At 54.8% G+C, this 21,365-nt stretch overlaps 8 protein-coding genes across 8 annotated transcripts; 6 read left to right on the top strand and 2 right to left on the bottom strand.

The window, feature by feature from the left end:
• Positions 1 to 1,390: 1,390 nt before the first annotated feature.
• Positions 1,391 to 1,681, top strand: V2A60_009569 (uncharacterized protein; the record flags this gene model as incomplete). Its single annotated transcript, XM_083260834.1, has 1 exon — positions 1,391 to 1,681. One exon carries the CDS (start codon positions 1,391 to 1,393, stop codon positions 1,679 to 1,681), a length of 291 nt encoding a protein of 96 aa, XP_083116960.1.
• Positions 1,682 to 3,419: 1,738 nt separating this feature from the next.
• Positions 3,420 to 5,097, top strand: V2A60_009568 (uncharacterized protein; the record flags this gene model as incomplete). Its single annotated transcript, XM_083260833.1, has 3 exons — positions 3,420 to 3,743; positions 3,797 to 4,547; positions 4,616 to 5,097. The coding sequence occupies 3 exons, from the start codon at positions 3,420 to 3,422 to the stop codon at positions 5,095 to 5,097; spliced, it is 1,557 nt and encodes a 518-aa protein (XP_083116959.1).
• An 844-nt stretch (positions 5,098 to 5,941) lies between these two features.
• V2A60_009567 (uncharacterized protein) lies at positions 5,942 to 8,173 on the top strand (the record flags this gene model as incomplete). The annotated part of the gene is made up of 3 exons (XM_083260832.1): positions 5,942 to 5,990; positions 6,048 to 6,517; positions 6,572 to 8,173. The coding sequence occupies 3 exons, from the start codon at positions 5,942 to 5,944 to the stop codon at positions 8,171 to 8,173; spliced, it is 2,121 nt and encodes a 706-aa protein (XP_083116958.1).
• A 536-nt stretch (positions 8,174 to 8,709) lies between these two features.
• V2A60_009566 (uncharacterized protein) lies at positions 8,710 to 10,836 on the bottom strand (the record flags this gene model as incomplete). Its single annotated transcript, XM_083260831.1, has 1 exon — positions 8,710 to 10,836. The coding sequence occupies one exon, from the start codon at positions 10,834 to 10,836 to the stop codon at positions 8,710 to 8,712; it is 2,127 nt and encodes a 708-aa protein (XP_083116957.1).
• Positions 10,837 to 13,069: 2,233 nt separating this feature from the next.
• V2A60_009565 (SGF29 tudor-like domain-containing protein) lies at positions 13,070 to 14,059 on the top strand (the record flags this gene model as incomplete). The annotated part of the gene is made up of 1 exon (XM_083260830.1): positions 13,070 to 14,059. One exon carries the CDS (start codon positions 13,070 to 13,072, stop codon positions 14,057 to 14,059), a length of 990 nt encoding a protein of 329 aa, XP_083116956.1.
• A 327-nt stretch (positions 14,060 to 14,386) lies between these two features.
• Positions 14,387 to 15,256, top strand: V2A60_009564 (HAD family hydrolase; the record flags this gene model as incomplete). Its single annotated transcript, XM_083260829.1, has 1 exon — positions 14,387 to 15,256. One exon carries the CDS (start codon positions 14,387 to 14,389, stop codon positions 15,254 to 15,256), a length of 870 nt encoding a protein of 289 aa, XP_083116955.1.
• Positions 15,257 to 15,538: 282 nt separating this feature from the next.
• Positions 15,539 to 17,723, bottom strand: V2A60_009563 (uncharacterized protein; the record flags this gene model as incomplete). The annotated part of the gene is made up of 2 exons (XM_083260828.1): positions 15,539 to 17,232; positions 17,300 to 17,723. 2 exons carry the CDS (start codon positions 17,721 to 17,723, stop codon positions 15,539 to 15,541), a joined length of 2,118 nt encoding a protein of 705 aa, XP_083116954.1.
• A 1,929-nt stretch (positions 17,724 to 19,652) lies between these two features.
• On the top strand, positions 19,653 to 20,396 carry V2A60_009562 (uncharacterized protein; the record flags this gene model as incomplete). Its single annotated transcript, XM_083260827.1, has 1 exon — positions 19,653 to 20,396. One exon carries the CDS (start codon positions 19,653 to 19,655, stop codon positions 20,394 to 20,396), a length of 744 nt encoding a protein of 247 aa, XP_083116953.1.
• Positions 20,397 to 21,365: the final 969 nt, after the last annotated feature.

The following is a 21,365-nucleotide window of genomic DNA, read 5'->3' as shown; positions in this document are numbered from 1 at the left end:
ATGCTTGGAGAGCCTTGGACGATAACGCTGAAGTAATTGAACCAGTTTTGCCGGTCCAGACATGTACAAAAATTGTCATCATGGGCCTCGGAGCATCGGCCGCTCGACTTGGCGAACGTCACTGCGGAGAGCAAGCCGACCGCGATTTGAGACAGGGTGCTGCACTTCGTTGCACCGCCAACCACTTAAATGAAAGGGTAGGGTTCAAATGCAAGAATTTCCAATCTTGGTCATTTTTCTCTACAACGAAGGCCCTATTGTCTTTACATAATCGTGAACCTTGTATTGAAGAGTGCGAGTTTCGCAATGGTTACTCCGACTGTAGAGCCGTTATCAGCATAATAAAGGAGCATCATGATTCACACGGTCGCAATGGTGGTCAAGAAATCTCCATGCTAAACTACAGCTGAGCTTTCTACCCTGCATAGCTGCATAATGGTTGCTCAGCTGGGATTTTAGTAGCATCCCACGATAGCTTCAATCTGTGCGTTTACAGGCCAGACTGTCAAAATGCAGCGCTGTATTTCTTTTTATGTGAATCAGTCGGAGCGGGGTAGGCAATTCAAGGCTCCCTCGCGCCGTCCCTTAGACATTGCAGCTGAGGGTGTTTACTGTCGATCGCTCAGCCTGATCAGGAGAAGCAAAAGCACGCATCAAGTGTGCAGCAAGTTTGCAGCGAGAACTGGATCATTGGGTGGCAAGGTGGCAAGGCGTTGCCTCAGCTGCATAGTTGAACGAAAGCAGATCTCTGCAAGGCAAAAGCCGTGGTGTTCCTTGCCAGCCTAGGCTCGCTTTGGATGGCTTCTTCTCCCCGGCTTTGCCTCAACGCTCAATTATCGCAATGTTAGCCTCGAATTTTCAACCGCAGCGATGGTCCGTCTCATATATTTCTTATGTTACATGCAGCAAAAGATCCATCAGCTCCAACACATGTCCTGCAAGTTTGAGTATCAGCTAGCTTGTATCCTTTCGCTGTCCCCTTGACCGAGACATCGCCCGCCGCAGAGCATACCGCAGTTCATACACACTCCTACTGCGACATTCGTAGCCTTCTTGTCAATCTCGCTTTGAGACTTGTACGTAATTGCATGGCATTTTCTGAAGTCTTTGCATCAAGATAGGATACGATCAATACGGTGGTAGAGAGCGAGACAAATATATAAAGCCCGTCGTTGCGGCCCGGTTCAGTTCTGCTTTCCCTGGAAACCACCAGGCTTTACCTTTCAATTCATAGCAGAAATCGATATCACAACGATTGTATGGTCATTCCGTCTGCACAAAGTCTGTCCAAGTAAAGACAGCTCACAATTGGCTAACACGAATGATACAGCACAGGTTAACCACACGCTGAGCAAGCTATACTTTGTTTTGAACAAATCGCATTAAAAGAATGCAAGTCAAAGCTAGTCTGGCCATTGCCAGCCTGCTGCTCGGCGCAAATGCTTGCTATGTTCGCTGCTCGGACGGTAGCGTTCACGATGTAGGCGCAAGCCAAACCGTATGCCCTGGAAAGCAGATATACATTTATGCCGCCCCTGGATACGCGGATATTGTGTACTTCAATGGAAGACCGAACTCGTGCGTGGATAATGAGGGCTTCAGCCTGAAAAACATCCCCCAGAACGTCATTGGCTGTGGCAACGGCGTTCGTGGCAGGTGCTGCGGCCGAGACCGCTGCTGAGAATCGAGTACAGATTGCTATCAACTTGAAAGATGTGTTGGTACTTTGAAGTACTTCCAGTGCCTTTCTACTGCGACGCTGCGGAAAGAGTCTGTCACTTGTCCGAAGTTTGTAACTGCCGATGGCATTACTGTACTACAAAGTATCATTGAGCAATTTTGAGCATCTTCTGCTGCACAGCCCGCCTAGTTGATCAAGTTTAGCCGTTCAAAATGATAGTAAAAGGTGTAACAAGGCCGAATTTTTGCAAGAGTGAGCAATGTTCCGCGGGAAAATCACAGACTAGACTTTCCATGCTTACCCTACCGCGACGGAATAGAGTACAGGACTGGGAGTCTTTTCCTTATGGCCGCTATCGGATCGTCCCCGAGTCTCACGCCAGGTCACAGTCTGCAAGTGCCGGCCCATCATGTACTCGCGATCCTGCTGAGAGCATTTTCGACAATGGCGCAGGCGGATCCCAGCCCTTTCTATTTAGCTCTCGGCAAACATGGGGTCTGGAGCCTTGCCATTGACGTTTTGTGCGGACTACCGGAAGCCACAGCTAAACCTTTTTGTCTGCATTGTCACATGCTGGCTGGGTAGCTAGACTTTAGGCTCCGGTAATGCGATGAAGAGCCGGAAAGATGGCGCTGAAAAGTTTGAGCATATTATTAAGAGTCACCTTGGCAATATTACGGCCCAGCCACGACTTACCTCAGGCTTTCGCGATGAGATGGCTCGAGTATGAGAAATACTACGCCTGTTAATGCTTGACACGGATATTATGCTCTATATATTTAATCTATCATTAATAAGCTCTTCTTGGTATGACTCAAGCGCCGGCGGCCAGTTGGCCGCTCAGGCTCTGCAATCCAATGTTCACTTTTACGCCGCTCTCGCCACTCTCAATGGCCTGCAAAGGTCTTGGCAAAAGTGTGTTGTGACCGCCCCTCCGGTTCCAATAGCCCTATCCTAGGGTTTCCGGAGCAGAGTGAACGCCTCGATATGAAATTTCTGCTCCTTCGGCCATTCACATTGCTCGCTGAATTGAAGTTTGCTCCCCAAAAAAAGACAAACTAGCCGAGAATCACTCACGCCACGCGCCGCCGCCGCCGCCGCCGTCGCCGCCGCCACCGTAACCAGTTTCAAGTCCGACGTGCCCAATGAAAAGCCCATATGTGCCAAGCCATTTCATTAATCCATTGTACTCCGCTTACACGAATTGCCAGCTTTGCACAGCAGTCGGCCGGCTTGGCACGCCTTTCAAGGTGGGTGCTGGGCCTTAGCCCGACCTTCGGCCGAGGCAGAAAGCTGGATGTTTATTACCGGGACAAACACCCACTGGGCTCTTAGCTCATTCAATAGTAAAGGCTTGGCATGTATATGACTCGGTTACCGAAGAAATCAGGTGTTTTCCCCGCGACGGCGATTCGTCCAGCACTCTCGGCGGTCCTCTTTGGGTGGAGTCTTTGAGGCTTGGCCCACGAGAGTTAAACATAAGTTTGATCTTATCAGATGATCTCTCTCCAATCAGATTGTCTGCAGGTTGCAGGGTTACCGCTTTAAACCCACCGCGCACAATGGGGCCCTGGGAATGCCGTTTCGGAATGCCCCGACGCCCCGGCGACTTCGGGCTTTTGGTCAAGCACATATATACATATATATAATTGTAGAATATCTCGACAAATGTTCAAGCATTCCAAACCCGTAAGCCTCTCAAAGCTTGAATCAACCATTCAGTCTTCACATCTCAAAAATGCAGGGTTTCTTTAAGTTTGGGCTTCTCGCAGCCGCTGCCTCGCTTGTTAGCGCTGCGTTCCGTGACGGATGCGCCGATGCAGCTTGGAACTCGGACACGGACTATTTCCTTCACAAGTTCGAGGGCGATGACAACTTGCCCTTTGCTCCGAGCTACAACAAGACCTATGTCGCCATCAGGAATCGACAGAGGAGATATGTCGTGCTTCACTGCACGAAGGAGGCTCCTCCACGGTCCGTTGTTGGAGAAAACGCCCTGATCGTCCAGGTTCCAGTCAAGAACGTGGCAGCTCTCGATGGATTCTCCCAGAACATGATTGAGGTAAGCACCGTCGCGCACCTTGCACGTTTGGCCATGCTAACACTCCAATCAAGATGCTTGGTCTGTCCACGACAATCAAGCGCGTGGGTGTGTACGCAGACGTGACAAGCTCTTGCGTCCGAGGCAACATGATGGACAATACCACCTACGACGATTCCAAGTGGGACAAGGCTGAGGAGGTTGATGTCACATTCTATGGTGACACGACCCAGTCCGACGACAAGAAGGTTCTCGTCTACAATGTAGGAAACTATGCCCCGTTGACCCAGCTCGCTTACATCAAGTTCTTCTCCATGTTCTACGGTCTGGAGGAGCTCGGCACCAAGATTTACGACGAAATTGCTGCCAACTACCGCTGTGCCGCGGCCAACGTTCAGCAGTCCATCTTCGCCGGTGATTTCCCCAAGGGCGCATTCATCTCGCCCGTCCGCAAGGACGAGGACAAGTTCACCGTCTTCCAGAACTCGTGGTGGAACACGATCCTCTCTGATGCCGGAGCGCGCCTCGTCAACGTCTCGTCCGATGGCGAGGTCGCCGGCAGCGGCAACCCCACCAAGGGCCAGCTGGTTTCCATCAGCGCCAACAGCGACAGCAATACCTTTGCCAAGAACAGCTGGGCCATCATCGACACCACCCAGTACGACCAGCTCCCCGGCAAGCAGGCCCCGTCCCAGTCGCCCCATGCCGAGCGCGTCACCGCCGAGACCTATGCGTCTCGCTCGGGTGCCTCGAAGAGCATCTACGCCGTTGCCAACAAGAACGTCTACCTTACGGACAAGGCCTCCAACCGCAACCTGCGCCACAGTGAGTTTTGTTGAACGAACGGGAATTCCTGTGCACTGATTGCTGACATGTCGTTCCCTGCTATGCAGACTTCTTTGACCGCGGCAGCGCTCGCCCGGATATCGTGATCCGCGACCTGATCTCCGTTGTATCGCCGAAACTGAGCCCAGACTACACGACCCAGTTCATCCGCTCGGCTTCCAACCCGGATGATCAGATCGCTCTCCGAAGATACTCCAACACCTGTGCGGTCAAGGGCAAGGAGATTGAGACCTTGAACATGACGTCGTGCGCCATGCCCAGCTGGGTGACTGGATTCAACGCATCTGGTGTCTCGCCCAACGCATATGACCGAACCGATGATGTGGAGTCTCTTTCTGTCAAGTCTAGCAAGGGCGGACTCAGCGGTGGCCAGAAGGCCGGCATCGCCGTCGGCTCCGTCGTTGGTTTCCTTCTCGTGGCCGCTGGTGTGGTCTTTGCCGCATTCAAGTGGCGCCGTGCGTCCGCGGCAAAGAAGCAGAAGAAGCAGCAGGAGATGAACCAGGTCGAGAAGGGTTCCATTTCTAGCTAGGAAGCCTGATGTGTCCAACGGGTTGGATATGGGCTTGATGGTATCAGGGCGGGAAGTTGCTGCCTTGCATACCTGGAGTACGGCCAGTTACTAGGACGTGTCTGCCCATCGCGCAGCTGGATGACAACATTCTAGCTTGGTGCACCTTCTTCCTGTAGCCAAAGCTTATAGGTAGTCAAATAAATTCAGTATCATAGGGAGGAGATATATTCTACCCTTTTGGTCCAAAGCTCATGCAAATAAGACGTTTTGTACATATGGTCATCTACTGCAATGTCACTTGTATCACCCGCAATACCGGAATACTCGGAAATGTTTATGAAGCCTACTTGAGCGCCACACAGGCCCAGTACACGTGTGTATAAACTATGATTGGCTGGCTCGGATCGTTGGGAAACGAGACCCGTCGGAAGATTTGCGGCGCGTCTCGGCGCGGGAGGCATCATCCGAACAGGTGGTGGTGTCAGAGGGGCAGTGCTTGGGCGAAAATCGGAGACAGGGGGCGCACAGCTCCAGTGGCTACTGTTTGAGTACAGTGGAAGGAAGCGTTCCATGGAATATTATAATTGAAGGACATTTTGTGTTATCTTGTAATGCACACCCGACGGATCAAACCCCATGGAGATGCGGGGGGCCATATTAGTAGAGCGAGAAGCGCTGCCATTTAGCTTACATGGGGTACTGCAACGTTACAGTACTGCGAGCGACGGATATTCAAATAACCCATGGCAAAGACATGGGAGTGGCCATGACATAATTGCAGAGCCATGATGTAAATGTAGATTCTTCTACACTGTTACGACACACCTTGCGCCGACGCGAAAAAACCGCTCGACGTGAAGACATGAAGTGGTTTGGCGAGACTTTTGTGGGCGCAGCGCTCTTGATTCCAGGTAAGACAGGCATTGCCAACATGTTCTGAATCTCAGATGATGCTAACAGTATTCAAGTACACGCGATTGCGGCTGTGCCTGAGATCCCCCTCAAAGCCTCTGCCGGCGTCTTCTCTCTTCAGAACCTCAACTCCATCTTGCTGGACCCTCGCTACGCGAACGCGACGGATTCCGAGGGCCAGACACTGGTGCCACCGACACTGGCAGAGTTTGCTCATACTTTTCAGCAGGACCTCGAGGCCGTCCTCGGCTTGCAGGTTCCGGTGAAGAGCGGCGAAGCTGCCATCAAAGGGTCTGTTTTCATCACGCTGAGCAATGACACGGCCAAGTTCTCGGACGCTGCCGGACGAGCCACGTCCGAGGGCTACCAGCTCGAGATTGGCGAGTCTGTGACTATTTCTGGCGCGAGCCCCCTGGGGGCGTGGTGGGGGACCCGTTCTGTGCTTCAGCTGGCAGTGCTGAATGAGAAACAGCTGAGCTACGGAATCGCGATCGATTCTCCGGGATGGGCGAATCGCGGGTTGATGGTACGTCGCTTTGACAGTCGCACTTCCAGTAGGCGGTACTAACAGCCCTATTAGCTTGATGCGGGCAGGCATTTCTATCCTCCAGGGTTCATTGAGGAGCTGTGTTCTTACTTGTCCTTCTTTAAGCAAAACACACTACAGCTTCACATGAGCGACAATTTAAACAACTACCCTCAACGCTACTCGAGGGAACGAACCATGAGCCTGTACAGCGCGTTTCGCCCCTGGTCCGACGATCCGGCACTGGCGGGGCTGAGTCCCTTGAAGAACGAATCGTACTCGAGGCAAGACTTGGACGACATGCAGCGGGCCTGCGCTGCCAGAGGCGTGACGATTATACCCGAGATCGAGGCGCCGGGACATGCGCTCGCCATTGTCAAGTGGAAGCCCCAGCTGGGGCTCAAGGATCTGAGCATGCTCAACATTTCCCACCCCGAGACAATACCAGCCGTGAAAATGATCTGGTCCACGCTCCTGCCTTGGTTTCATTCGAAGACGGTGCACATTGGTGCCGACGAATACGACAAGAACCATATCCGTGACTACGCCCGGTTTGTCAACGAGATGGCCGAGCACATCCTCAGCGAGTCTGGCAAGAAGGTGCGAATTTGGGGCACTTTTACGCCGTCTCAGGGATCCAACGTGTCGAAGAATGTGATGCAACAGCACTGGGCAAACTACGATGACAACGCCTACTGGGACTATATCAAGAACGGCTACCGAGTCTTGAACGCGTACAACTATTTCTACATTGTCAACAAGTGGTCGGCGACCTACATGCCGCCCCTGTCCAAATCCAAGGCCTTTACCGGCAGCCCAGACCGTCGTCAGTTCTCGCCCAACATCTTCGACGTCAAAAACGCCGCCAACAATGCGCCGCGCAGCGACCCCAACGTGCACGGGCATCTCGTCTGCCTCTGGAACGACTGGGGCCCCAACGGCACGACCGTCCTGGAAGCGTTTCACGCGTTCCGCGACGCGCTGCCGGCCATGGCGGACAAGCAATGGGGCGGCAACCTGACGGAGGCGCAGTACGACGAGGTCGTGGGACGCCTGCAGGCTTCGGTCCCCGGCCAGAACCTGGAACGCAGAGTCCGATCCAGGACGGGCACCATCCTGGACTACCGATTCCCGGCGTCCGCGGACGGCCAGAACCAGGTGCAAGACTACTCCGGCAACGACTACCACGGCGAGATCAGAGGCCGCGGCTGCCAGGCCACAAACGGCTCCATGCAGTTCTCCGGCGACTGCTGGATCGAGACACCGCTGGGCAGCAAGGGGCGCGACTTCACGCTGAGCTTCTCGGTCAGGCCGCGGCGTCACCAGGGGAAGCTCTTTGACGGCCCGGACTCGACGCTGTCGTTTGACCACGCGAACCTGACAATGATCAGCGGCGGCAACTTTTACACCCTCAACTACACCTTGCCTCTCGACACCTGGACAGACGTCAACGTCAGCCGGAAAGATGAGAGGACATTTCTCAGCGTGTCGGGCGGCGGCGGCGGCGGCGGGAGGATGGAGTTTCTCACCGTCTTGGGCATATGGGGTCAGAGGTTTGTCTGGGCCCCGATGGCATTCGAGGCACCGCTCGCGAGCATTGGGTCGGGATTTGTTGGCGAAATTGGGAACATCAAAGTCATTGACAAGGCACTGTAACTTTTACAGGCTGGTACGCCGGTCCCCTGTTAATAATGGAGGGTATAAGCCAAAGAAAATGGAATGTCCATCTGATATTTTGGGGCTGGACACGGAACTTGGGGCAAGAATTGTGTCCAGCGCAAAGTCGCGCCATGGTCCTTCTCCAGTGTTTCACGCAAGCCCTTTCTGCCACGAGCCATGTTGAAACTTTGAAATTTCCATAGAATTTTAAGCGAGTATAATGACGCGAGCGTATCCATATGATGAGCAAATCCTGCCCTTGCTTTTCCTACACTTTGACGGATTTTCACGAATGTACTCAAGTACCATTGAGTATGTGGAGATGCTTGCTCTTCTCCTTGATTACTTTCTCATCTCACGTAAGTTGTCAATCAGTATGCATCGAATGGCGTCTTAGTGTGGTTAATTGATGGCTATCTCAAAAGGCTGTGACGACGAGACTCTGATCCCTATTTCTGCCGAATCTAACATGGCATTTCACCTATTGGCGTTGCGTCGGCTTGATTCCCTCCACTCTGGCATATGCACTGGACTCAATTCTTCTGGACATTGAACTTGAACTCTTCGTTTTGCGCAAAGGAGTTGAAAGCGAGCTCAAAGTTGCCATTGCGGACACCCAAGACAAGACCGCTGTTTCGATTGACCAATTTGGCTCCAGCGACGTCCAGTAACGAGGTCCTCTGCGCCTTGTCGACGTCGCTTTGAGACGAAGACGAGTCCAAAGGCCGGTTGCTGTTACTGCCAAATGGTAGAATGTACCATTGATCACTGCCGCCAGGAGAGCCATAGCCGTTTCGGCCATCCGCGTCGTACAGCTTCTGCGGAGGGCCGAGCGCAACGGTCGCTCCGAGCTTGCGCGATTGGGCGGGAGTAGCGCCGAGAACTTGGAGGTATTGGCTCGTTCCGTTTGATGTGGCCGTGTGACGCAGGCGATAAAATCCACTTCTGTACTGTGCATTGTGCGTATCCTGGATGGGCTCCAGATACCATCGGTTGCCGGATCCAAGATCCAAGGCCGAGGTTCCGACGGTGATGTTGTATTCCACGTCGGATTCGATGACGTTTCCACTGCTATCCTTGGGGGCGCGATACACACTGTAAGAGCTCTGGTTTGCGTTATGGGGCACTTGCGAGATGGTATCTATCGTTGCGTGCAGATCTGAAATGACGGAATAGGTTATCGAACCAACATTCTGGTTTGTGAGACTGCCGGTATCAATGACAGATGTATAGGCAAGATGACGCCCAACCTCTTCAGGTTGCTGGCCGACAGGCACCCAGTTGTCAGGCTTTCCCAAGTCGTCATTCTCATACACGTAATTGTCGTAGCTGACCGATCTGTACTTTCCCGAATAGACGTTGTAGGTAAATGCGGCCTCTAGAAGTGTGCGAGTTGGCACGTATAGACGACCGGTCACAGTGTCTCTGAAGATGTAGTGATTGTTCACAGGCGCGTACGAAGCTGAGACCCCGTACCTGTCGGTTGAATTGACAACAACATTCGAAGCACCTTGGCCGATGGTGATGGTGCGATTCAGTGCGGGGTCAAGGTATGATACCACCGGAACTGGCTTGCCGCTGTCCGCGATCCGAATAGTTTTCGCTGCTGTATCGACACTATACTCGACCCCAGTCCCGTCGAAAAATGTAAAGTTGCCTCCACGGGCGAATGGGGTTGCCTGATACTTGACAGCTTTGCCGTCGGCGCCGGTGCCCTCGAAAGCAACATGGTCAGAGTCGGGGATGTAGATGAGCTGCAGCCCCAAAGAGTCGCCGACGGTACCGTCGATCCCACCGATGCCTGGCTGATCCCACCGACCGTTGTAGTACTTTCGCCACGTCGAAGGGGCCAGTCCATCCCGTAGCGGGGCGCGGGCCAGATGATTGACCGTGGCTATAGTCGCAAAGCTCTTCTTTTCTCGAACCTGGCTGTTGTACAAGGCGTATGCGTAGCCGTGAATGTAATCGATGTAGAGTCGTGTGCCGGATAGGCCATAACTGAATGTCGTGTTGGGGAACAGAGCCTCGGTGACGGTCTGATTGGGCTGTAGGCGATCGGTGCAGATCTGATCGACAATCTCCCAGGACGTTCCTTGGTCCAAAGACTTGGCCAGCATGACGCGGTTGTTGTGCCTGCCCGTGTGTATTCTACTGTTTTGGTCTTGCCCGGTGGGTAGCCAAGGATTGAACTGATATTCATCGTTGACGATGCCCAGCCAATCCTTTGATTCCGGATCGATCCAGACGCCGACGATATCGCAGTGGTCGTCTTGGTAGAGAGACGGCATCGGGTTGGTAGCCCGCTTGTCTAGCTGGTAGCACATTGACCCGGGCTTATTCCAGTACGAGTCATAGTTCTTCCTCGGCGTTTCCGAGCTGAAACTATTCGCAAGCTCGCCAAAGTCATCTCCGGTAAAGGTTTTGGTGAATGAAGAGCCGTCATCGTAGGCGGCATAGGAAGCCAGGGACGTGATGAAGTGGAAGTTGCCATCCACTCCCACAAACGACGATGCTGCAATGTCGGCGCCGAGCGCGGTGTTGAATTTCTTGGAGCTAGCTAGCTGGTATGTAGGGAAGGATGCAGTGGCACAGGCAAGAGAGATGTAGGTGGCCAATTGTGCGACCTTTAGCAGGCCGCCAAGTTTGGATTGGTGAGCCATGTGGACGGTGAGTGAGTGGCTATTCAATTTCCAATGCGAAGATGACAGCGTGAATACAAATGCGACAATGACAATTGAATGTATTAATTGCAGAGTAAAAGGACCCAAGGCTAGTCAGAATTGCCCTCACGAGCAGTTGACCGGAGGTTCGTAAAGTAGTTCAGTCAACAAGTCGAGGACGCAGCAATTTATAGTAGCTATCAGCGTCACTGCTCTTATAGCTATGTTCTCCCGGAAATGATGTTGCCCTGCACCGCGGACTGTTACGTCGCAGTCGGCGAATCGTCTCTCAATGGGGAATCCGCCGTCTTGTATTGTGCATAATGGTTCTCCGCCAGCCTTTCGGTTATCAAAGCCGTCGGATAATAGCGGCAAACATCTTTGGGGAAGCGGGCCCCACCTTGTGACTTGATCGACTGCATTGACAGGATCATTGCTGGTGGCACTCATAGAGGAAGGTGACGTGGATCCAGGGATGAGTGGCGTCTGTCCTGATGGTAGTGATGGTAATGGCCAGGTCGGTATCAGTACGGCCACGTTGATATCGGTACGACCACAGTCACATCTGACTACTAGCCCGATGGCGTTGACAGTAAACCGGAGTAGATGCTGTCGGTATCTATGGTAGATTTACAGTAACGGCGGTGATAGCTCGCGGTGTGTTTCTTTGGTGGGCACCAGAAAGTGACGATGGAGAAGTTTCTACTTGTATAATATACTTTCTTAGCTGCCAAGGTGTGACATGTGCGAAGCCAATCGTGGCTGCTGGCACGTGATGGTTAGCAACTTAGGATAGCTTTTGTTTCTACTAGACTGCGAGAATTAGCCATCTGTTCGCTACTTCTGACCGCATATTGACTGTTGACATGGTCAGAGAATCGAGGCCCGTCAGTATTGACGCGCTACTAGTCACTTTTGACCTAGAGTCTAACAAACGGCAACTAAGAGATGATTATGACCTAAGTATATAATACACATATAATATTATGTTTATAAATAAAGTTCCAAAAAATTGTAAACTTGAAATCTTTATTTTCTTGGGCCTATCAGCGTGACCTACTTGGCCACTGTTGAGCGATCACAAGGCCAGAAAAGGTGATGAACAAATGCAATGATGGTTCGAAAATTCCCTGTCGGTTCGTCTGGCTGAGAGTCCCTGGTCTGGTACTCGGTATATTGCAGGGATTCAAGACAACAGCCTTGCAGTGCGGCCCGAGAAGCCCCTCCAACCTCTTTCTCGAGCTGGGAAATTTCAAGTGGTAATTAATACATGTTCAACACGCTAACAATTCCAACTTGGCTTTTTTTCTTTTTTTCTTTTTTTTTTTTTGAAAAGAATGGTGACCACGAGCACCCCACTCCGACTTGTCGTGATGGCCGGGCCAAACACCTTACGTCAGTGTCGCAAATGAAGCCAAAGCCAGCCCAGTCAACCCAGTCAACCAGTCAATCCAACCCACCCACACACACCAACCATCAGGCAAAGCAAGCAGCCGAAACAGCCACTCGAGCACACCACAAAAACAGTCCAGCCAAACCTTATTAACAAGTCTCACTGCGCCCACACTGCCGCGAAAGCTATAAATCGAATAAAAGCCCAGCCTTCGCTCCACCACCATCTCCCGCGCCCCGTGCCGCGCACTCGTCGCTCCAACATCCCTCTTCCGCGCGCGACAGCCTCGTCCACTGCGTCTCTCTGGCCATCGGGAGGCACTGCATGGACTAGACCGTTGACCCTGTCGTATTCCAGAATCCGCCGTCAGCCTTTCGCGAGTCGCACCCGCGGCCTCGTCGCACCACAACGCGTGCGTACCCAGGGCAGGCAGGCACCCGTCGCAGAGGACTCGACACGCGTTGACCGACCGCGAAATACGACATTCGAGTGGCAGGTGCCTTCAATGTAAGTTGAGACCGTTCGAGATTCTAAATCTGGTTTGCGCCCCTCTGTCAGGGGTTGTTTGCGCATTTCGTGAGACAAGACCACCTCAGTTTTTTTTTTTTTTTGGGCGAATCGTTGCTTTTTGCTACCAACGGCTGCAACTATTATACTTTGAGCTTATCTAGAAGTGTTTTTTTTTCTTCATCTTTCTTTCGTCGCTCGAAAACCTCTCTTTGCAGAGTACTCATAGTAATGGCTAACAGGCGAAACCAGCGCGGCAACAACGAAATCAATCACTTGAAAGAAAATTTAGGACCATACTACCAACAAAATCCGCCAGGGGCACGAAACGACATGTCACAACGAAACCGCAGCGGACGCGGTTCGAGCCGCAACAATGGCAGCTCCCACGGCGAAGAAGCACAAATCTGGGACTCGTGCAAAGGCCAATTGGCCGAGATTGTTAATGGCATCAATGCTGAGAATGACAGCTTGAAGGAGCTCGTCGGCATGGACAAGCAGGTGGGCGCCATGGACTCCAACAAGATTCCTAACGAGTCTCTTAAGAGGATGGAGAATCTCTGCCGGTCCGGTGTCAAATTCTCCGAGGCCAACATCACAGCCCTCAAGAACGTGACGGAGCAGCTCAAGATCCTCCGCGCCGTCGTGGTCGCCAAGGAGCAAGCAGAGGCCGCGGCCGCAGGCCCAAGCAAAAGAGCCGCCAGGGACAGCGCGCCGAGCTCCTCTCTGTACGACTTTGACGCGGCCGGCGACTCACCCGTTCCAAGCCCGATTGGCGGCTCGAGAAAACACAGCGAGAGAAACAAGGACCGCGACCGCGACCGCGACCGCGACCGCGACCGTGATCGAGAACGAGACAGCATACCACCCAAAGCAGAGAGCGTCGAGCCGCCGGGCTCGGCCAACAAGTCCAAGGTCGTCTTCTCCAAGGGTGACGCCGTAGCCTTCAAGTCCAAGGCCGGCTCGACCGAGGGCGTGGTCGATTGGATCATGGGCGAGGTTGCGCAGGTCATTGGTGACGGGAAAAATCGCCGCTACAAGGTCCTTGACATTGAGCCGGACGACCACAGCAAACAAAAAGAGTACAGGACGAGTGCGAGCAACATGATTGCCATTACACCAGACAGCCAGGCCAGCACGCTGGAGGACTGGAAGAAGGGCCAGGTTGTGCTGGCCCTCTACCCAAACACTACGACGTTTTATAAGGCGGAGGTGCACAGCATGGATGGCGCTGGCAAGGTGAATCTCAAGTTTGAAGGAGAAAATGACTCGACGACTCTGCAGCAGGTTGAGCGACGATTTGTGATTGAGTATCGAGCGTAGATGGTGCGCCTGGCAGAGCTACGCGCCCGGGGTGAAGGGCGACTTGGTTGGATCGGTTGGCTTGGAAATGCTTAGACGGCGTTATGGTAACACTACCCAGGTATGGTTAAATGGTATAGGCGTAGGGGAATAACTGAATACAAGTCTTTTTTTGCAATATGACGTATGAGTTCAAGGCGTGATTGAGGGGCTCAAATGGCGCATCTGGAACCTGTGCTCAGTCGCCCGATCCACAGTGAGTCACAGAACCAAAGTGATGATCAGTGAGTGTACTTGCACCCAACTTTCTACTCGGTCAGTGACGACGCAGAAACTCGGCGTGAAATAATGGATGAGAAGCAGACACTAAGCGCCGCACTGGCCAAAGTCACTTGGGTCGGGTTCGACCTCGACGACACGCTGCACGAGTTCCGGCGCGCCTCGGCCGCGGCCGCGACGGACGCGCTGCGGCTCATATCCGAGCAGTACGGGGCCGACATGGACGCGCTGCAGGCCTGCTACGCCCGGGTCCTCCGATCCAAGACGGCCGCCGCCTTTTCCGACGGCCGCCGCTCCGAGGACTATCGCAGGGAGCGGTTCGCGTCCGTCCTCGAAGGCCTCTCGCTGGTGCGCGGCGACGACGACCCGGACGAGGTCACGGAAATGACGACGCGCGTCGTGGCGCGGTACGGCGCCACGCTCGAGAGGTCCCTGCAGCGCAAGCCGGGCGCGCTGGAGCTGCTGGCCGCGCTCCGGGCCAGGGGCAAGAGGATCGTGGTGGTGACGGAGGGACCGCAGGACGGGCAGGAGTGGACGCTGCGCCGGCTTGGCCTGATGACACCACCACCACCACCAGCGGCGGCGGCGGCGGCGGCGGCGGCGGCTGAGTCCGAGCCCGAGCCTGAGCCCGAGCCTCTTGTGGACGTCCTGGCGACGAGCAACGCGTTCGGGGTCAGCAAGGTCGACGGGCTGTTTGAGAGGGTGCTGCAGCACCTGGGCGTGCCGGGGAACGAGGTCCTCTTTGTCGGCGACAGCTACGAGAGGGACGTGCTCCCGGCGCGGAGGGCGGGCATGCTGGCGGTCCACTATGCGGAGGATGGCGGCGGCGGTAGTGGTGGTGGTGGTGGTGGTGGTGGTGGTGGTGGTGAGGAAACCGGGTTGAGCGTGGCAAGGTTGGAGGATGTTCTGCGTCTGTTTGATGGTACTGCGTCTACTTGAAGGGCCGTTGAGCTGGAAGAGGGCGCAGGAGCATACGAGTGATGATGGAATGACGATGCTACAGGGTCTGTCTCAAGGATAATTAGCTACTCGCCCGACGTGTACAAGCGCCGGTGCGTGTGAAAGGAAGAAGTCGGCGATGAATATATGTCAGGTATTGTTTAATGCTTGTTTGTCCTTTAGTGTCGCGGTACGATCCGACCGCCCCGAACAGCAAAAACATGATCCAGCCCGAAAAGTACCATGGCATGTCCTCGAATAAGCCCGTCCGCGTGCGCCGCCCTACACCAAGACGACAGTTTGGCGCGAACCTAGCCTCTCGTACTCGAACCGCTCCGGAGCCGACACGACGTACCCGACGCGCCTCATCCTGTCAACACCACCACTACCGCCGCCGCCGCCGGTCTCTGCCGGCGTGACGAGAAGCATGCGGAGCGTCAGCCCAAAGTGGCAGGAGCCGGCCTCGCATCGCTGCCGGCGCGTGCAGGCCAGGGGCATGGCGAAGAGCGGCATGCGCCGCACGGCCGCGGCGGACTGCGAGAACCGCCGGTCGATGGTGTCAAACGCAGCATACATGCCACGGTCGTCGTCGTCGTCGTCGTCGCGGGCCGCCGCCCGCAGAAACATGTGGCCGTCCTCGCCAAAGCCGGGCTTCTCGACCAGCGTGAGCGCGACGAGCGGCGCCTCGAGCGTGATCTCGGCCGCCGTCACGTCGCCGTAACAGTACGGGACGGATGGGGACGGAGCGTCCGGTAGCGGCAGCAGCAGCGGCGCCGCTGCCGCCGCCGTCATCACGCGCGTCCCGAGCACGGTGGCCGGAAAGTGGTCGGCCGTGCTGTAGGTGAAGCCCGTGGCCGGGATCCCGTCGATGGAGGCCCAGGACCACGACGGCGCGCCCGTCTGCCCCGACGGCCGGGCTTCCGACAGCGCCTGCCAGCACAGCGACTCCAGGAGAGAGTCCTTCCAGTGTCCGGCCACGTAGTCGTCGTTATTGTTGATGCGCCGGTACGCTCGCGCCACGTTGGCGAGAGCGGCCAGCTTGCCGCCGCCGGCGCCGGCGCCGCCGTCGCCGCGCGACTGGCGCGGTCCGTAGTCGAACAGCATGGCAAACCACCGCGACGACGGCGTGTCCTGCTCCGCCCGCTTCCGAAAGTACTCTGTCCCCGCGGGCGGCGCCTCGGCCGCGGAGTGGTAGCAAAGCGGCACCCGCAGCCCGTCCTCGGACGCGAAGAAGTGCATGCACTCAAAGTACATTTGGTCAGAGGCAAAGTGGACCGTCCTGCGCGACAGCACACGCTCCTGGAAGGACCATACGCCCCTGGACAGCGGCTGTGTTGCCATGTCCACGTAAAAGTCGCGGTTCGTCTCCTTGGCGAGCGGCACGGCGCAGACCGACACGGTTCCCCCCGCAGCAGCATCGTCCGGTGTCGGGTACGGGACTCGGGCAAGGGCTCTCGCAGGCCGTGGAGGAAAGAGACCGTCTGACGCGGCTTCGGATCCCGTAGCGGACAGCGTCAGATGCGAGCTTTTGTAGGCGGAGGCGAACTGCTCAGAATCCCTTGCCCACTCTTGAACGTGGTTCGGAACGCAGAGCGCGTCGATGAAGAGATGTCGAATTCCCAAGGTGCGGGTGACGGATATGGCGTCTTGAAACATTTTTGGTAAAACATCCACGTCTACCTGCTCGCCTGCAGCAAGGACCCTATTCTCCCAGCGACTGACGGTGGCGGACTCGGAGTCATAGCTGAGGGCAGCGTACTGATGGCGTGCTTCGGCGGCTGGCTCGATAATCTCCACGCAGTTCTCGGATGAAGAGCTCTTCAGGTCTATGAGTCGGCTGGGCATGGGACCGTTGCCGCCGTACCACTGGGGATGCTGATCGCACTCCTCGTTCCACCTGATCAACGGCCGTAGCCCTAGAGGGTCAATGTTTGGGGCCACCGGACGGCCGCGGATTGTACCAGCAAGAGGGTGATCTTGACACACTATTAAGACGGCGCCCAAGATGGAACGTCTTTTTTCAGACAGAGTATACAGACGCACCTTCGGACACGACAAAGGCGAATGCCGCCACGGGGAGGACCGCCGCTCGGCTGTTGAACGTCGGCGCCGACCAGACCCAGAAGCCTTGGCCGCCATCGCATCGCTGCGTGAGCCACATGTCAAAGTCTGGCGGCGAGTACCGCCCTTCCTTGGCTTTGGGGGTCTCCAGCTCCGCCAGCAAGGCGTCTGCCTGCGCCCTGATCAGGACGCAGAGCTCGCAGCCATCTGCGGCGGCTCTTCCGAGGCCCTCCAGGCTGGCATGATGCCGCACGCGCGTGGTGGGCACATCTTGGGCCGCCGTACCTCCTCTCCGGGAGAAGGGGTGCACATGCTCCAAGCCGCTGAGCCCGGCGCGGTATTCGTCCTTGGGGAACGGCGGTAGGTTCCCAAAGGGGATCGATTGGCAGGTTTGGCAGAGAGGCATCACGTAACGATGGACCTGTTTTTTCCCCCCTTCCAATTCTTTGTTTCTCGGATGATAGTTTTGCAGGTCGCCCAGGACAAAAGTTGCTTGTCCGTGGTCTGACCGGTTGGTTGGCACCAGCCCAACATTCTGAACGTACATGCGCAAACAAGGCTGCGATTCTGTGGGCGGGAGGGGGAGGGGGGGATGCCGCGATAGCCGTTTCGACAACAGCGAGGCAGATGACCCTCTTTCAGGGCTGAAAAAGGGACTGATTTTATTAGTTAGTCATTCCAGTCATATCATAAACAAACAGACACTGCCTTTTGTCCTAACTGCGAAAACATGAATACTGGTAGCTGACATTGATATCAACCATTTCGATTTTCTTCTAGGGGCATATACGAAAAACTTTATTAAAAAAAACAATAATATTACTGCATTATATGAGTATAGCAGCCTTTTGCTCTCGCCTGAAAACAGATAGTAGAATGATGAAAGTCATCTTCCATGTTCCGGTTTCGTTTAATTCTCAAATGAAAATATATGAAAAGGATTGACTTTGATGATCATCGCGAGTCATTTGTCGTGATCATCTCCAACCCCTCTCTCACTTGGCATTGCGATTACGAGGGCCGGGGTGCATGACGATGAACGAACGCTGACATGGGTGGGTGGAGGAGGCCGGGCGATGCCGCAACGCCATCTCGAGCCGATCACCCGCGGAGCTTGGCACTTGCGATTTTATACGCCGACATTGGTCGATCAATACGTGGCAGTGGGCAGTTTCAGACAAGGCCGCTCGATGAAGAAGTTGCGTCTACATGATGGTGTACATGGTTTCAAAAGCTGATTAAAAATGCTGATCGTCTTTGTTGCCCCGAGAATATCTCCCAATTTTCGGTCAATTGGCCTCGGACTCTGCAGCGTAATTCTTGCAAGGAATAAAGAGACATTCGTCTCATAGCGGACAATCGTGAGGGGTTCTCGCACCCTCCGCAGGATCGGCGTGCCTCTAGCTGGCCGAGGGCTCCGTGTCAGCGTGCAAAGGCTCACTCGATAGCCTGATCATGCATCCTTTATCGGCCAACTTGACGCGTCCTGACGAATGAACGCTGAAAGTATTCGGCAGTTGCGAATGATGGCGATGCCGGAAAGCTCGGCAGTTTCCTTGCTTCTCGTCTAGTAGGGCCGGGGCGACAGTAAGCATCAATGGCCATGTTTACGATGAGACTGATTGGACAATGATATATCGCGCAGAGGGTTTAATTTGACAGGATATTGCATTGCGGCGCAGCATCATCACGGGCTGCCGTTTGTCCGAGTCTTGGTTGGCAATTCTGGCTTCGTCTGGTGCCGGAGGGCAGAACTGCTCGGAGAAGAGCTTGTCTTGAGAACATCCGGCCGCTCTGTATGCCAATTCCTGCACATCTGGTACCGTTGGCGCGAGCACTCCGAACGGGTGCTGATCTTGATAAAACTTTGCTGCTTTTGTCTGTCAGAATCAACATGGAAACCTGGAGAAGTGCTGGTGTTCATGACAGCCTGCCGCCTCGTTTGCCCATTCTTCCTCGTACGGTTTGGGTGGGGGAGAGCATCTAGAACCGGTTCTCTCATATTAACAGCCGCCTGCTTGGTTCGTTTATCTTTTGAAAATATGGTCTTCTTTTGGCAGCAGCCGAGACGTGATATCGGCACCTCGCAGTGCCAGTGTACGGCGGTTTCTTTACTTGGTTAGATGCGACAGTCGAGGAGTCTCTGGTCTCGGCCGCGTTGCAAATCCTACCAAGTCGATCATACTGATTGCACGAGACCAGATGTTGAGTATAAAAAGCCGTCAGATGTCTGCTTCGCCTCCCGAGATGTTGACTCCTCAGCAGACCTCTACACAAGAGCCAGTCAAACAAAAGCTACTCCAGACCAAACTTTTTTTTTACATTACCATACACAATGTACGCTGTACTCCTCACCCCTGCTTTTCTGAGCCTCGCCGCCCTGTGCCAGGCGACGCCGAGCTTCCACGAGTCCAAGGAAGGGGCCTCTCCGCAGTTCTACAGCACGGCGGACGGACCGCAGATCGTGGCGCCGCAGACGCCGTACGTGGCGGTGTCGGGGCCCAACAAGCTGTACTACCTGGACACGCGCTTCGACGCCGAGACGGCGCAGCACATCAAGGACCAGATCGAGTGGGCGGCGGCGCCGCGCCCCGGCACGTACATTGCCGTGGACTCGTCGGCGGCGACGGCGTCGGTGCGGGACGCGTCGACCAACGAGACGCTGTTCGACTTCAACCCGGCGTACGCGCGGGTGCTGTTCGCGACGGCGCTCAACAGGGGCAACCCGTCGCTGGCGCTGCCGGTGCACGAGGCGGCGGGCGACTGGGAGGTGACGTACGGGGCCGGTTCCGGTTCCGGCGAGGGTTCCGCCAAGGGCCGGTCTCTGACGGAGCAGCGGTCGGCGCACTGCTCGCAGTACGGGTGCCACTCGGACGGCGACTGCACGCGCCAGTCGCATAACCTGTGCGGCAAGTGCCACCACGGGCGCGTCGACAACGAGTGCGAGGTCGGGCACGTCGACCACATTGGCCTCTGCGCGGGCGACCGGTGCACAAAGGCCGTCGACACGCTGCGGATCAAGGGCGAGAGCGACGCGAGCTACTACCAGCGCATGGACAAGCTGCACTTTGGGGCGTGAGTTGGGAAGTACGTGAGATGAAGAAGAGACGTTGACAAGGAAGAAAGCAGAGAAGGGAACGGCAGGAAGAGAAGATTGCTATAGCGAAATGTGGCGGAAGGTGGCGGAAGGTAAGCGAGAGGAATGGAAGAGGAAATTGCGCACATGTGTATATGTAAATAGATGGATATGCATATATTTGTATCTATTTATATACATATATAGATATATTTATCTATCTGCATGAACATGGCCGTATTCTTGTCCATGCTGAACCTGATCGTGTTGAGATTGTGCCTGACGGGAGCGGGGCGCGATCTAACAAGGTTGAATTATTTATAGTGGCTTGATGGCTTGATGGCTTCAGTGGCCTCAGTGGCTTCAGCGTCGGTGCCTGCCTGCCTGCCTGCCCGACTGCCCGTCAGGTAACTACTTGATTTCTGTCCCATAATTTCTACGAGATCCGTCTCTCTCAACTCTGGTTGGAAACCTGCCTGTCTGGTCCGTGTGTCGGTGTGTGTGTGTCCGTCCATCAGTTCTGCGACGTTGACGAGCCCCTGAGCAGCGGCCCAGCATGACTGAACCCATGGGGACGCAACAGATAATCGTCATCCTTTTCTTGTTGCTCTAATTTGGACCCTTAAAAAAAATTCTAAATTGACAATTTCGAAACATGTCGAGTGAAGATGAAGTGTCCGAGCACCGAGTGTGTATTGATTTCTTCCTTTTCATTGCCTACCTATCCCGACAGGCCACCACCACCACTCCCCTCTTCCCCCCTCTTTGAAGCGTGTCTCGTGTCTCGTGTCCACCAACATCTCATTACCGGTACCTGCATCCAGTGGTGCTAGCTAACTAACTAACCTGTTACACTGTAATCTGTCAATCTGTCAGTAATCCGTAGCCACAGGCCGATACCAAGTGCAAACTCCCCCCTTGTCCCTCTGGCTCTCTCCATTTTTCAACCCATTTTAGCCCATCTTAACCCAT

The sequence above is a fragment of the Cordyceps javanica genome, chromosome 7, assembly GCF_051103115.1.
Source record: "Cordyceps javanica chromosome 7, complete sequence".
Lineage (NCBI taxonomy): Eukaryota > Fungi > Ascomycota > Sordariomycetes > Hypocreales > Cordycipitaceae > Cordyceps > Cordyceps javanica.
Note: the sequence above shows the minus strand (reverse complement) of the source record. Positions and strands in the feature narration are given on the sequence as shown.